Source organism: Scyliorhinus canicula, chromosome 11 (assembly GCF_902713615.1).
Source record: "Scyliorhinus canicula chromosome 11, sScyCan1.1, whole genome shotgun sequence".
Lineage (NCBI taxonomy): Eukaryota > Metazoa > Chordata > Chondrichthyes > Carcharhiniformes > Scyliorhinidae > Scyliorhinus > Scyliorhinus canicula.
This window is the reverse complement of record NC_052156.1, coordinates 141,564,167-141,580,446: the sequence shown is the minus strand read 5'-3', so window position 1 is coordinate 141,580,446 and position 16,280 is coordinate 141,564,167. Positions and strand designations below refer to the sequence as shown.

The 16,280-nt window shown below is 51.0% G+C and overlaps 1 protein-coding gene across 3 annotated transcripts in view; it reads left to right on the top strand.

The window, feature by feature from the left end:
* Window positions 1-16,280, top strand: part of fbxl13 (F-box and leucine-rich repeat protein 13) — a 399,689-nt gene that overhangs the window by 255,962 nt on the left and 127,447 nt on the right. For all 3 annotated transcript variants that reach the window (XM_038811555.1, XM_038811556.1, XM_038811557.1), the window contains exon 14: window positions 7,695-7,793. In XM_038811555.1, the coding sequence (XP_038667483.1) occupies window positions 7,695-7,793 (99 nt within the window). The remainder of the gene's footprint in view (window positions 1-7,694; window positions 7,794-16,280) is intronic.

The following is a 16,280-nucleotide window of genomic DNA, read 5'->3' as shown; positions in this document are numbered from 1 at the left end:
GACTTAGCGACGGTCGCTAAGACCGCAATGCCGTGGTTCACGGGGCCCCGCTGCTAGCCCCGCCCGGGGGGGAGAATTGGGTCCCGGGAGGGGGCGCGGAGGCTGCCGTGAAACACGGCCAGTTTCACGGCAGCCTTTACGGCTCGCCGCATTTGCCGAGAATCGCACCCCTAATCTTTCACCTCCCTCAGTTTTTTCTGGCTCTCCCACATCACTCCCATCAATGAGGCCAACTGCTCCTTGTGCCCCACCACCTCTTACACTTTCTGGATGCAAGGCCCTGGAACTCCAGCTTCTGCTCCACACACTCAATCCCAGTCCTCAGCGGTACCACCACCTTGGCTAGGTCTTTCTGGGCCTCTTTCCTCTGCTGCCGAAACCTTTTACGGCGCAGTGTGGCTCGAACATTGCGCCCAAGGTATATTCCCTTGAAGGGGAAGTGTAGGGCAAATAAATTCACAGCGTCATGGATGACGAGAGAGATGAAGTGGAGATGCCGGCGTTGGACTGGGGTGAGCATAGTAAGAAGTCTTACAACGGGGACTTCCGGTTGCGGCTATGCGGAGCTAAGCCGCACGTTCGGTAGCTCCCGCCAGGAACACACCTTTGGGCTCTTTTTAGGGCCCCCAGCGGCACTTTTTCGATGGCTCCCGACGTGGGAAGGTGTTAACAACATTCCCCCAGCGGTATATGGTCTGGACCAGGAGTGGGGTGAGTAAAATAGCGGTGGCAGCGCCAAAGCAAAAGCGGGGGAAGAGGCACGCGATGGCGGCCGGCGGAGACCAGGAGGCATGAAGGCAGTGGGCGCAGGAGCAGCAGGAGACTCTCCAGCGCTGCTTCCGGGAGCTCAAAACGGAGCTGCTAGAGCCGTTGAAGGCTTCCATCGACAAGCTGATGGAGACTCAGACTGCCCAGGGGGTGGCAATTCGGGAGATTCGACAACAGGCCTCTGAAAGAGAGGATGAGGCCTCAGCCCTCGTGGCAAAGGTGGAGATGCATGAGGCGCTCCATAAAAAGTGGCAGGAGTGGTTCGAGGAGCTGGAGAATTGGTCGAGGCGGTAAAATTTGCGGATCTTGGGCCTCCCGGAGGGGCTGGAGGGGTCAGACTTGGGGGCCTACGTGGTCGTCATGCTGAACTCGCTGATGGGAGCTGGGTCCTTCCAGGGGCCCCTGGAGCTGGAGGGATCCCACAGAATTCTGGCAAGAAGGCCCAAAACGAATGAGCCGCCACGGGCGGTGCTGGTGCGGTTTCATCGGTTCGCTGACCGGGAGTGTGTGCTCAGGTGGGCCAAGAAGGAGCGGAGAACGCGGTGGTACGGATCTACCAGGACTGGAGTGCGGAGGTGGCTAAGCGGAAGGCCGGGTACAACCGGACGAAGGCGGTGCTACATCAAAAAGGAGTAAAGTTCGGCATGCTACAGCCGGCGCGTTTGTGGGTCACCTACAGGGACCGGCACTTCTACTTCGAGTCCCCGGAGGAGGCGTGGGCCTTTGTGCAGGCCGAGAAGTTGGACTCAAACTGAGGGTTGGGTGCGGGGGGCTCTATGTAACTGTGTTATCTTTTGAGGGGGGGTTTCTGTTTAATGTTGGTTCTATGTTGTTTTCAGGGTGAGTGGAGCACTGTCTTTTTGCTTGGGTTCGGTGGATGGGCTCGAGGAGGGGGGCAGACTGGCTGTGTGGGGAGCTGATGGTGGGAAGGGGGGCTGGGGCCCCACGGGGGGGTGGGGCAGACAATGTGTGTTGTTTTAGAGGTGGTGGGGCCGGACAGGAGGAAAGCGCGGGCTTTTTCCCGCACTGAGGGCTGAGGGAGGCGGAGTCGGAGCTGGTAGCGCGGGCTTTTTCCCCGCGTGAGAGCGGGATCGGAGGAGGAGAACCTGCTCGTGGGCACTGGGGAGGAGGGGCAGCCCCATGTTGGGAGGGGTCGGAGGAGTGGCGGGAGTTGCCGGGGTCAGCAGGAGTCAGCTGGCTTACGGGAGTACTATGGAGGGAGTAACGCGGCTGGGGGGGTCCTAGCCGGGGGGGGGGGGGGGGGGGGGGGGGGGGGGGGGGGGAGTACCGGGCTGCTGCTGGAATGGCCAGGGAGGAGCTGAAGTATGCAGAGGGGGTCGAGTCGGGGGTTTGCCGCCGTGGGAAACGGGCCGAGTGGGAGGCGCGGGCCTGTGGCGGGCAGAGGAAGGGTTATGGCTAGTCGGCGGGGGAGGGGGGCAGGGAGCCCCCTGATCCGGCTGATAACCTGGAATGTGAGGGGACTGAATGGGCCGGTCAAACGGGCCCGCGTGTTCGCGCACATGAAGGGGCTGAAGGCGGACGTGGCTATGCTCCAGGAGACACACCTGAAGGTGGCGGACCAGGTTAGATTGAGGAAAGGTTGGGTAGGCCAAGTGTTCCATTCAGGGCTGGATTCAATAAATCGTGGGGTGGCGATTCTGGTGGGAAAGAGGGTGTCGTTTGAGGCGTTGAATGTGGTGGCGGACAGCGGCGGGAGGTATGTGATGGTGAGCGGCAGGCTGCAGGGGGAGCAGGTGGTGTTGGTCAACGTGCACGCCCCGAACTGGGACGATGCGGGTTTTATGCGGCGCATGTTGGGCCGCATTCCAGATCTGGAGACCAGGAGCCTGATAATGGAGGGGGATTTAATACAGTGTTGGACCCGCCACTGGATCGATCCAGGTCCAGGACGGGTAGGAGGCCAGCGGCGGCCAAGGTGTTGAGGGGGTTCATGGATCAGATGGGAGGGGTGGATCCTTCGAGGTTTGCGAGGCCAAGGGCCAGGGAGTTTTCATACTTCTCCCATGTGCACAAGGCCTATTCCCGGATCGACTTTTTCATTATGAGTAGGGCGCTGATTCTGAGGGTGGAGGACGCTGAATATTCGGCGATAGCCATATCAGATCATGCCCCGCATTGGGTGGACCTCGAGCTGTGGGAGGAGACTGACCAGCGCCCGCTCTGGCGCTTGGAGGTAGGGCTGTTGGCAGATGAGGAGGTGAGCGGGCGGGTTATCAATCGTCTCGGTCGTCTCGGTGGTTAGGGTTGAAGGGACGTATCGATCCAAGTCCCGGACGGGTAGGAGGCCGGCGGCGGCTAAGGTGTTGAGGGGATTTATGGACCAGATGGGGGGGGGTGGATCCCTGGAGGTTTGCGAGGCCAAGGGCCAGGGAATAGTCGTTTTTCTCCCACGTGCATAAGGCCTATTCGAGGATTGATTTTTCTTGTCCTGAGCAGGGGGCTGGTTTAGAGGGTGGAGGATGTTGAATACTCCGCCATTGCCATTTCAGATCATGCCCCGCACTGGGTGGACCTCGGGCTGGGGGAGGAGAGGGACAAACGTCCGCTCTGGCGCTTGGAGGTGGGGCTGCTGGCAGATGAGGAGGTGGCCGAGAGGGTTTTGAGTGTATCGAGAGGTACCTTGAGGCCAACGACAACGGGGAGGTCCGAGTGGGGATGGTCTGGGAGGCATTGAAGGCGGTGACTAGAGGGGAATTGATTTCCATCCGAACCCATAGGGAGAGAGGGGAGCAGAGGGAGAGGGAGAGACTGATAGGGGAGATGGTGAGGGTGGATAGGAGTTATGCGGAGGCTCTGGAGGAGGGATTGCTGGGGGAGAGGCGCAGCCTTCAGGCCAGGTTCGACCTATTGACCACCAGAAAGCTCAGTGGAGGAAAGCACAGGGGGCGGTGTATGAATATGGGGAGAAGGCGAGCAGGATGCTGGCACACCAGCTCCGAAAGCGGGACGCGGCCAGGAGATTGGGGGAGTGACGGATAGAGCTGGGAAGGTGGTGCGGAGGGGGGTAGATGTTAATGGGGTCTTCAGGGACTTCTATGGGGAACTGTACCGGTCGGAACCCCCGGTGGAGGGGGGTGGAATGGGGCGCTTCTTGGACAAGCTGCGATTTTCGAGGGTGGAGGAGGAGCAGGTGGAAGGACTGGGGGCGCCGATTGAGCTGGAGGAGGTGGTTAAAGGGATATGGAGCATGCAGTCGGGGAAGGTGCCGGGGCCGGATTTGGGGGGGGGGGGGGGGGGGGGGGAATTAAATGTATATTAAGAAAGAAAGAAATGGTAAAATACAGTTAACATGAAATGAAAACAAATGGGTCGAGGTGGGGCTGATCATCTGAACTTGTTGAATTCGATGTTCAGGCCGGGAGGCTGTAGCGTGCCGAACCGGAAGATGAGATGTTGTTCCTACAGTTTGCGTTGCGCTTCACTGGAACATTGCAGCAGGCCAAGAACAGACATGTGGCATGAGAGCAGGGTCTTTTGTTAAAATGGCAAGCAACAGGAAGGTCAGGATCCTCAATGCGCACAGACCGAAGATGCTCAGCAAAGCTTCAGGCTCCAAGATGGTATGCTGCCTCCCTAGTGCCAGGGTCCAGGATTTCTCTGAAGAGGCAGAAAGCATTTTGAAGAGAGAGGATGAACAGCCAGAGGTCATGGTACATATTGGTACATAATGACATAAGTGATGAGGTCCTGCCGAAGCAGTTTAGGGAGTTAGGTAGAAAGTTAAAAAGCCGGACCTCTAGAGTTGTAATCTTAGGATTACTCCCTGTGCCACGTGCCAGTGACGCTAGAAATAGGAAGATAGTACAGCTCAACACGTGGCTAAAAAGCTGGTGTAGGAGGGAGGGTTTCACATACCTGGACCATTGGGATCTCTTTCAGGGTAGATGGGACCTGTACAAGAAGGACGGGTTGCATCTAAACTGGAGGGGCATAAATATTCTGGCCGGGAGGTTTGGCAGTGTCACATGGGTGGATTCAAACTAGTTTGGCGGGGGGGGGGGGTGGGAACCAAAGCAAAGGTGAAGAAACTGAAGGGGAACTAGAGAGTAGGGCCAGTAAGACTCCGAGGAAGAGCAGGCAGGGTGTGGTTGCTCATCAAAGAGGGTCTGGTGGACTAAAGTGCATTTGTTTCATTATGAGAAGTGTAACAGGTAAGGCAGATGAACTTAGAACTTGGAGTAGTACTTGGAACTATGATGTTGTTGTCATTTCAGAGACTTGGTTAAGGGAAGGACAGAATTGGCAGTTTAACGTTCCAGGATACAGATGTTTCAGGGGGGATAGAGGGGGATGTAAAAGGGGTTGGGAAGTTGCACTACTGGTTAAGGAGAATATCACAGCTGTACTGCGGTAGAACACCTCGGAGGGCTCACACAGCAAGGCATTATGGGTAGAGCTTAGGAATAGGAAGGCTGTAGTCACAATGTTGGGGATTGGCCACCCAACAGCCAGCGTGAGATAAAGGAACAGATATGTAGGCAGATTTTGGCAAGGTGTAAAAGTAACAGGGTTGTTGTGGTGGGTGATTTTAACTTCCCCTATATTAACTGGGACTCACTTAGTTAAGGGGCGTGGATGGGACAGAGTTTGTAAGGAGCATCCAGGAGGGCTTCTTGAAACATGTATGTAGTCCAACTGGGGATTTAGGTCGTACTGGACCTGATATTGAGGAATGAGCCTGGCCAGGTGGTTGATGTTTCAGCAGGGGAGCAGTTCGGGAACAGATACCACAATTCAGTAGGCTTTGAGGTACTGATGGAGAAAGATAAGTGTAGTCCTCAAGTGAAGGTGCTAAATTGGGGGAAGGCTAATTATAGCAATATTAGGCAGGAACTGAAGAATATAGATTGGGGCAGATGTTTGAGGGCAAATCAACATCTGGCATGTGGGAGGCTTTCAAGTGTAAGTTGATAGGAATTCAGGACCGGCACTTTCCTGTAAGGATGTATGGCAAGTTTTGGGAACCTTGGATAATGAGAAATATTGTGAGTCTAGTCAAAAAGAAAAAGGAAGCATTTTGTCAAGGCTGGAAGGCTGGGAACACATGAAGCAAGCGTGGAATACAAGGAAAGTAGAAATAAACTTAAGCAAGGAATCAGGAGGGCTAAAAGGGGTCACAAAACGTCATTGGCCAGCAGGATTAAGGAAACTCACAAGGCTTTTTAGACATATAAAAAGAGCAAGAGGGTAGCCAGGGAGAGGGTTGGCCCACTCAAGGACAGGGAGGGAATCGTGTGTGGAGCCAGAGGAAATGGGCGAGGTATTAAATGAGTACTTTGCGTCAGTATTCACCAAAGTGAAGGACTTGGTGGATGATGCTCCTGGGGGAGGGTGTGTAGGTAGTTTGGGTCATGTTGAGATCAAAATGGAGTAGGTATTGGGGTCTTGAAAAACATTAAGATGGACAAGTCCCCAGGGCCTGAGGGGCTATACACCAGAATACTGAGAGAGGAAAAGGAATAAATTGCTGGGGGCTTGAGAGAAATCTTTGTATCCTCACTGTCAATAGGGGAGGTCCTAGGGGATTGGAGAATAGCCAATGTTGTTCCTTTGTTTAAGAAGGGTAGCAAGGATAATCCCGATAATTACAGGCCGATGAATCTTACGTCAGTAATAGGGAAATTATCGGAGAGGTATCTTCGAGACAGGATTTACTCCCAGTGATGATAAGTAGACTGTCATCTGCATTATCACCTGTATGTAAATAATAATATATGTATAACTGTTGTAGTTCCAACATCCGACCAGGTGGTGTGAGTATGCAGACACGTGACCCGGACACACCATGTGTTTTGAAGAAGGTGTTAGAACGTAGAACATAAAGTGCAGAAGGAGGCCATTCAGCCCATCGAGTCTGCACCGACCCATTTCCACCCTATCACCATCACCCAATAACCCCACCTAACCTTTTTGGTCACTAAGGGCAATTTATCATGGCCAATCCACCTGACCTGCAAGTCTTTGGACTGTGAGAGGAAACCCACATAGACACAGGGAGATCGTGCAGAATCCGCACAGACAGTGACCCAGCGGGGAATTGACCCTGGCGCTGTGAAGCCACGGTGCTAGCCACTTGTGCTACCGTGCTGCCCCGTGCTGCTGTTGTAGGGAGTTTGTAGCAGTTGCATAGTAGAGTAGCTCTGTTGTATCTTAGTGTAAGTTAGCGTTTAGACCATTGTTTCCAACTGTAGTAATTCACTAGTGCAGTGTTAGTAATAAATAACATTGTTTATAAAACAAAGTCTGATGTTCTTTGTTCACACTACAATATCAAGATTCACCATCAGCCCAATCGAAGAACATTACACTCTACTTGGAAATATTATTAGAGAGAAGCAACATGGTTTTGTGAAGGGGAGGTCGCGTCACAAACTTGATCGAGTTTTTCGAGGAAGTGAAGAAGATGATTGATGAGGGTAGGGCAATTGATATTGTCTACATGGACTTCAGTAAGGACCCTTAGTGAATAAGAGGCAAAGTACCCTAATTCAAAGCGAGTCAGATTGAATAGCCATGTTTGCTAAGGGACTTTGTTCCCTTTTGGGAAGCTTACGCCCCTTGATTTTGTCTGCAATACTTTTTTGTGAAGTGACCCACTATTCTGTCACCATATTTTCTTTTAGCATTTGATTCCAATTCATTTGAAGCTTGTACATAAAAATATACATTTTATGTTGCTTTGATTAACAGCAAAATACATTTCTAATGTCTTATATTTTTGAAATATGCTCATGAGTGAGTAATTTTGTCCATGAATGAGAGAAAAATTGAAATGTGGCCCCTCAGGTGAAAAGGTTGGACACTCCTGGTTTATTCCACAAAATCATGGTGTTACTCCATCTCCTATAAACAGATAAAATGTATTCATGATTTAATAAAGGTTATGTTTCCTATATTTTTCTTAGATCTCAGTGAGAGGCTTTAAGTCATTCGGAATTGGCTGCAATGAAATTCAACACCTCGTAATCAATGACATGGCAACTCTTACGAACAGCTGCATCAGCGTAAGTGGATTGATATTAATTCAAACATAGCAATAATTTAGTAAGAAGTCTTACAACGCCAGCCAGGTTAAAGTCCAACAGGTTTGTTTCAAACACTAGCTTTCGAAGCACTTCTCCTTCCTCAGGTGAATGGCATCTCCACATCATAACAATAATTTAATTCTTAATTATTTTAATCAAGATTATTTGCTTTAATTTGAAGTTTTTATTTGAATGCTTAGGAATAGTTGTTCCAATTTGTTTCACCTGTTTTATCAAGTGAATCAACTGTGAAAATTTGTATCTCTGCCTCTTTAATTCCTGAAAAACCCCAAGCACAGAGGCCGGCACCAGTCTCCTCCACTAGCAATTTTATGTCTTAATGAATTATGTTGCTGCTGGACTTTTTTTTTGTCAGCAGTGATTTTCCATATTATTCTTCTCTTTCATTGTTTACCTTTTTCACACAGCTAACATGTTTGTGTTTTTTATGGAGTTTAGCAAACAGATCACATGAACTAGCCAAATGAGACACTGTTGCTTCCCATGTTAGCTTATTGATACTTTGTTGTGCTCAGGCTGTCTTATTTTCCATATTACTGGATTCTGTAGCAGATTAGATTTTGCTGTAATGCTGTTTATGAGGGTTAGGGGTTAAGCATGTGGGACTGTCCATTTCTTTAGTTACCTGGTGTAACTAAGTACATTGTATTAGATTCCACTCCTACACCTTTGAATACGATCTCCCAAGATGATTAGAGGGCACAGGTTCCTCCCAATGGGAGGAGTCTCCACAGGATATAAACCCGAGCCTGAGAGCAGGTCAGGGAAGAGAATCCTGAGGGGGAGTGGAGAGTGAGCGAGTATTGTGTAATGATATGCAGACATGTAACCAATGGGTAATCAGAACATGACACAACCAATAGGTAATCAGAACACCCAGCGGTGGCATCACCACAAGAGGGCATCACACGACCACGATAAAAGACAAGACACACAGGCCCTCTTCCCCTTCCATTGGCAGAAACCTGAGTGAGGACAGAAACCTGATTGCCTGGCAACTCTTCAGTCCCTTCAGTCACAGCATTTCAGTGGTTGGAAGGGACACTGCTTGGAACTGCCTGGAACTAGGTGCCGGGACCCTGAGGACAGGCAAGTGTCAGGGGTCCCAGGGTTCAGAGGGTAATCAAGGCCACCGGGGTGATGAGAAGGGCAGTTGGGATCTCAGGCTCACCAGCTGGACCTTAAGTATTATCCCCCAGACCCAGACTAGCAGTTCCCGATAGTCCCGGGCTGGAACATTTGTTTTGTATGCCCCAGCTGCGTCCTTATTTGTGTTGGGGAATAAACCTCCTTTGCGTTTGATGCACTATCAATTACGACAAGACGAGAGTAGAGTGTAATCGAGGCTTTATTTTTTTTTAACAGACAATTTTACTGAGGTATTTTTGGCATTGTAAACAGTAACAATATACATTAGTGTGCAGATACCAATTACAAAAAACTTAGTGCAAATAACAGTACCACTCTCGCAAATAGACCCGCCTATTCTTCCCCCCTACTCTACACTATTCTAGCCCCCCCCGCTGACGATTAGTTCTCCACGAAGAAGTCGATGAATGGTTGCCACCTCTGGGCGAACCCCGATAATGATCCCCGTAAGGCAAACTTGATTTTTTTCCAAGCCGAGAAAGCTTGCCAAGTCCGACAGCCATACTTCGGTCTTTGGGGGCTTTGAGTCCCTCCAGGCCAACAGTATTCGTCGCCGGGCTATTAGGGAAGCAAAGGCCACAACGTCGGCCTCTATCCCCTCCTGGACTCCCGGGTCTTCCGACACCCCAAAAATCACCACCTCTGGACTCATCGCCACCCTTGTTTTCAGTACCCGGGATATGACGTCCGCAAATCACTGCCAGTATCCCCTGAGTTTTGGACATGCCCAGAACATGTGGACATGGTTCGCTGGTCCTCCCCCACATCTAGCACACTTGTCCTCCAACCCAAAGAATTTGCTCATCCAGGCCACCGTCATGTGGGCCCGGTGAACCACCTTGAACTGAATCAGGCCGAGCCTGGCACATGTTGCGGTTGCATTTACCCTCCTCAGAGCGTCTGCCCATACGCCTCCTTCCAACTCCCCACCAAGCTCCTCCTCCCACTTAAGTTTCAGTTCTTCGGTCCCTGTGTCCTCCGCTCCCATAAGCTCCTTATGAATATCTGAGACTCTCCCCTCTCCTACCTCACCCCTGGAAATTACCCTGTCCTGATCCCCCTTGGTGGAAGGCGTGGAAAGGACGGGACCTGTCTACGTACAAAATCCCGCACCTGCAAGTACCGAAAGTCATTCCCCCTCGCCAGCCCGAACTTCTCCTCCAGCGCCCTCATGTTCGCGAAGCTCCCTTCCAGGAACAAGTCGCTCATCCTTCCCACCCCCTACCACCGCCACGCTCGAAACCAGCCATCCATCTTCCCCGGGACAAATCGGTGGTTGTCACATATTCGGGACCAGACCGATGCTCCCACGTCCCCTGCATCCCTCCTCCATTGGCCCCAAATCCACAAAGCTGCCGCCACTACAGGGCTGGTGGAGTATCTGGCCGGCGGGAACGGCAGGGGAGCCATGACCAGGGCTGCCAAACTGGTGTGCCTGCACGAAGCAGCCTCCACCCGCTCCCAAACTGACCCTGTACCCACCATCCATTTCCTGATCATGGCTATGTTAGCCGCCCAGTAGTAGTTGCTGAGGTTTGGCAACACCAGCACCCCCCTCGCTACGGTTCCGTTCCAGCAACCCCCTCTTTACCTGCGCCCAAACAAATCCCAGGATGATTTTATTGATTCTTTTAAAGAAGGACCGCAGAATGAAAATAGGGAGACACTGAAAAATAAACAGGAATCTCGGGATGATCATCATCTTCACCGTCTGTACTCTCCCTGCTAGTGACAGCGGGAGTGCATCCCACCTCCGAAACTCGCTCCTCATTTGCTCCACGAGCCTGGACAAGTTCACCCAATGCATCTTACCCAAGTCGCGCGCCACTTGTATCCCTAGATACCTAAAACTTTCCATGACCAGCCTAAATTGTAGCTCCCTCAGCCTATTCTCCTGCACCACAAACATCTCGCTTTTTGCCATAGAACATAGAACGATACAGCGCAGTACAGGCCCTTCGGCCCTCGATGTTGCACCGACATGGAAAAAAAAACTAAAGGCCATCTAACCTACACTATGCCCTTATCATCCATATGCTTATCCAATAAACTTTTAAATGCCCTCAATGTTGGTGAGTTCACTACTGTTGCAGGTAGGGCATTCCACGGCCTCACCACTCTTTGCGTAAAAAACCCACCTCTGACCTCTGTCCTATATCTATTACCCCTCAATTTAAGGCTATGTCCCCCTCGTGCTAGCCACCCCCATCCGCGGGAGAAGGCTCTCGCTGTCCACCCTATCTAACCCTCTGATCATTTTGTATGCCTCTATTAAGTCACCTCTTAACCTTCTTCTCTCTAACGAAAACAACCTCAAGTCCATCAGCCTTTCCTCATAAGATTTTCCCTCCATACCAGGCAACATCCTGGTAAATCTCCTCTGCACCCGTTCCAAAGCTTCCACGTCCTTCCTATAATGAGGCGACCAGAACTGTACGCAATACTCCAAATGCGGCCGTACTAGAGTTTTGTACAACTGCAACATGACCTCATGGCTCCGGAACTCAATCCCTCTACCAATAAAGGCCAACACACCATAGGCCTTCTTCACAACCCTATCAACCTGGGTGGCAACTTTCAGGGATCTATGTACATGGACACCGAGATCCCTCTGCTCATCCACACTACCAAGAATTTACCATTAGCCAAATATTCCGCATTCCTGTTATTCTTTCCAAAGTGAATCACCTCACACTTCTCCACATTAAACTCCATTTGCCACCTCTCAGCCCAGCTCTGCAGCTTATCTATGTCCCTCTGTAACCTGCAACATCCTTCCGCACTGTCTACAACTCCACCGACTTTAGTGTCGTCTGCAAATTTACTCACCCATCCTTCTGCGCCCTCCTCTAGGTCATTTATAAAAATGACAAACAGCAACGGCCCCAGAACAGATCCTTGTGGTACGCCACTCGTAACTGAACTCCATTCTGAATATTTCCCATCAACTACCACTCTCTGTCTTCTTTCAACTAGCCAATTTCTGATCCACATCTCTAAATCACCCTCAATCCCCAGCCTCCGTATTTTCTGCAATAGCCGACCGTGGGGAACCTTATCAAACGCTTTACTGAACCACATCAACTGCTCTACCCTCGTCTACCTGTTCAGTCACCTTCTCAAAGAACTCGATAAGGTTTGTGAGGCATGACCTACCCTTCACAAAACCATGCTGACTATCCCTAATCATATTATTCCTATCTAGATGATTATAAATCGTATCTTTTATAATCCTCTCCAAGACCTTACCCACCACAGACGTTAGGCTCACCGGCCTATAGTTACCGGGGTTATCTCTACTCCCCTTCTTGAACAAAGGGACCACATTTGCTATCCTCCAGTCCTCTGGCACTATTCCTGTAGCCAATGACGACCTAAAAATTTAAGCCAAAGGCTCAGCAATCTCTTCCCTGGCTTCCCAGAGAATCCTAGGATAAATCCCATCCGGCCCCGGGGACTTATCTATTTTCACCTTGTCCAGAATTGCCAACACTTCTTCCCTACGCACCTCAATGCCATCTATTCTAATAGCCTGGGTCTCAGCATTCTCCTCCACAATATTATCTTTTTCTTGAGTGAATACTGACGAAAAGTATTCATTTAGTATCTCGCTTATCTCCTCAGCCTCCACACACAACTTCCCACCACTGTCCTTGACTGGCCCTACTCTTACCCTAGTCATTCTTTTATTCCTGACATACCTATAGAAAGCTTTTGGGTTTTCCTTGATCCTACCTGCCAAAGACTTCTCATGTCCCCTCCTTGCTCGTCTCAGCTCTCTCTTTAGATCCTTCCTCGCTTCCTTGTAAACTATCAAGCGCCCCAACTGAAACTTCATGCCTCATCTTCACATAGGCCTCCTTCTTCCTCTTAACAAGAGATTCCACTTCTTTGGTAAACCACGGTTCCCTCGCTCGACCCCTTCCTCCCTGCCCAACTGGTACGTACTTATCAAGAACATGCAATAGCTGTTCCTTGAACAAGCTCCACATATCCAGTGTGCTCAACCCTTGCAGCCTACTTCTCCAAACAACACATCCTAAGTCATGTCTAATGGCATCATAATTGCCCTTCTCCCAGCTATAACTCTTGCCCTGCGGGGTATACTTATCCCTTTCCATCACTAACGTAAAGGTCACCGAATTGTGGTCACTGTTTCCAAAGTGCTCACCTACCTCCAGATCTAACACCTGGCCTGGTTCATTACCCAAAACCAAATCCAATGTGGCCTCGCCTCTTGTTGGCCTGTCAACATATTGTGTCAGGAAACCCTCCTGCACACATTGTACAAAGAACGACCCATCTAATGTACTCGAACTATATCTTTTCCAGTCAATATTTGGAAAGTTAAAGTCTCCCATAACAATACCCTGTTACTTTCACTCTTTTCCAGAATCATCTTCGCCATCCTTTCCTCTACATCCCTAGAACTATTAGGTGGCCTATAGAAAACTCCCAACAGGGTGACCTCTCCTTTCCTGTTTCTAACCTCAGCCCATACTACCTCAGAAGAAGAGTCCCCATCTAGCATCCTTTCCGCCACCGTAATACTGTCCTTGACTAGCAGCGCCACACCTCCCCCTCTTTTGCCCCCTTCTCTGAGCTTACTAAAACACCTAAAACCCGGAACCTGCAACAACCATTCCTGTCCCTGCTCTATCCATGTCTCTGAAATGGCCACAACGTCGAAGTCCCAGGTACCCACCCATGCTGCCAGTTCCCCTACCTTATTTCGTATACTCCTGGCATTGAAGTAGACACACTTCAAACCACCTACCTGAACACTGGCACCCTCCTGCGAAGTCAAATCTGTGCTCCTGACCTCTATACTCTCAATCTCCCGTACCCCAAAACTACAATCCAGGTTCCCATGCCCCTGCTGAATTAGTTTAAACCCCCCCAAAGAGCACTAACAAATCTCCCCCCCAGGATATTGGGTGCCCCTCAGGTTCAGATGTAGACCATCCTGTCTATAGAGGTCCCACCTTCCCCAGAAAGAGCCCCAGTTATCCAGAAATCTGAATCCCTCCCGCCTGCACCATCCATGTAGCCACGTGTTTAATTGCTCTCTCTCCCTATTCCTCATCTCACTATCACGTGGCACGGGCAACAACCCAGAGATAACAACTGTTTGTTCTCGCTCTGAGCTTCCATCCTAGCTCCCTAAAGGACTGCCTGACATCCTTGTCCCCTTTCCTACCTATGTCGTTAGTGCCATGTTCAACTTGTAGCCCGAAAACCGGCCAAACTCCCCTAGGATTTCCATAATCACGTCCATCCCTGCCGCTGGATCTGACACATACAAAAGCAGGTCATCCGAGTAGAGCGAGACCTTGTTTTCCATCCCCCCCCTGACCATTCCCTTCCATCCTCTTGCCACTCTCAGAGCAATTGCCAGCAGTTCTATGGCCAACGCAAACAGCAGTGGAGAGAGGGGGAATCCCTGTCTTGTCCCGCGGTGTAGTCTAAAATACTCAGATGTCGTCCTGTTCGTCCTTACACTAGCCTTCGGGGCCTGATATAGCAGTTTAACCCAGTCCAGAAGGCCCTCTTCAAACCCAAACTGTCCCAACACCTCCCATAAAATAGTCCCACTCCACCCAGTCAAAAGCTTTTTCAGCATCCATTGCCACCACCTCTCTGCCCTCCAGGGGGCATCATAATCACATTGAGTAGCCTTCTTAGATTGGCTACCAGCTGCCTGCCCCTAACAAACCCCGTTTGGTCCTCCACAATCACGTCCGGTACGCAGTCTTCGATTCTAGACACCAGGATCTTGGCCAGCAGTTTAGCGTCTACATTAATCAGGGAGATTGGCCTATAGGACCCACAGACCTCCGGATCCTTATCCCGTTTTAAAATCAGCGAGATGGTGGCTTGCGACATCGTCGGAGGTAACACTCTATTGTCCCTCACCTCGTTAAACTCCCTAACCAGCACCGGCCCCAGTATACCCACAAACGTTTTGTAGAACTCCACTGGATACCCATCCGGCCCCGGGGCTTTACCCGACTGCATGGCCTTCAGGCCCCCCATTACTTCTTCAGCTCTAATCGGGGCCCCCAACCCCTCTACCATTCCCCCTGCCCATCTTTGGGAAGGTCAGCCCATCTAAGAAGCGCCTCATCCCCTCCGGACCCGTGGGGGGTTCCGAGGTATACAGCTTACTGTAAAAGTCCCTGAATACCCTGTTCAGTCCTGCCGGGTCTCCCACCCGGTTCCCTGCCCCGTCCACTACCGTCCCTATCTCCCTGGCCGCCTCCCTCTTCCTAAGTTGCTGCGCAAGCATTCTGCTGGCTTTCTCCCCATACTCATACACCGTGCCCCTGGCCTTTCTGAGTTGCTCTACGGCCTTCCCAGTGGATAGCACTCCCAGCTCCGCCTGCAGTCTCCATCGTTCCCTAAGTAGCTCTGCCCTCGGGAAGTCCGCATATTCCCTATCCGTCCGTGTCATCTCCTGCACCAGTCTGTCCATCTCTGCCCTATCCGTTCTGTCCCTATGGGCTCGGATTGAGATCAGTTCCCCTCTCACCACCGCCTTCAGCGCCTCCCAGAGCACCGCTGCTGAGACTTCCCCTGTATCGTTGACCTGCAGGTAATCCTGCATGCATTTCCCCACTCACTCACACACCCTCTCCTCTGCCAACAATCCCACCTCTAGCCTCCATTGTGGGCGCTGGTAACTTTCTTTGCAGACCAGCAGGTCGGCCCAATGTGAAAGCATGATCCGAAATAGTGATCGGCGAGTATTCAGTATCCCTCACACCCCCTCCAAAAAGCCCCTACTCATAATAAAGAAGTCAATACGAGAATAAACCTTGTGAACATGTGAATAGAACGAGAACTCCTTCCCCGTCGGCCGGCTGATTCTCCAGGAGTCTACCCCCCCCCCCCATTTGTTCCATGAACCCTCTGAGTTCTCTTGCCATTGCCGGTACCCTGCCTGTTCTGGAGCACGACCGGTCCAGGTCGGGGTCGAGGACTGTATTAAAGTCCCCATCCATAATCAACTTGTGTGAATCCAAGTCGGGGATTTTCCCCAGCAGCCTTTTGATGAAATCTACATCATCCCAGTTTGGAGCGTAAACATTTACTAGGACCACCTTCACCCCCTCATTCTTGCCCCGGACCATAAGAAATCTACCACCCCCATCCGTAACTGTGCTCTCCGCCTCAAATTTAACCCGTTTGTTCATCATGATCGCAACCCCTCTGGTCTTATCGTCAAGCCCCGAATGGAAGACCTGGCTAACCCAGCCCTTCCGTAATATAACTGGTCCGCCACTTTCAAATGTG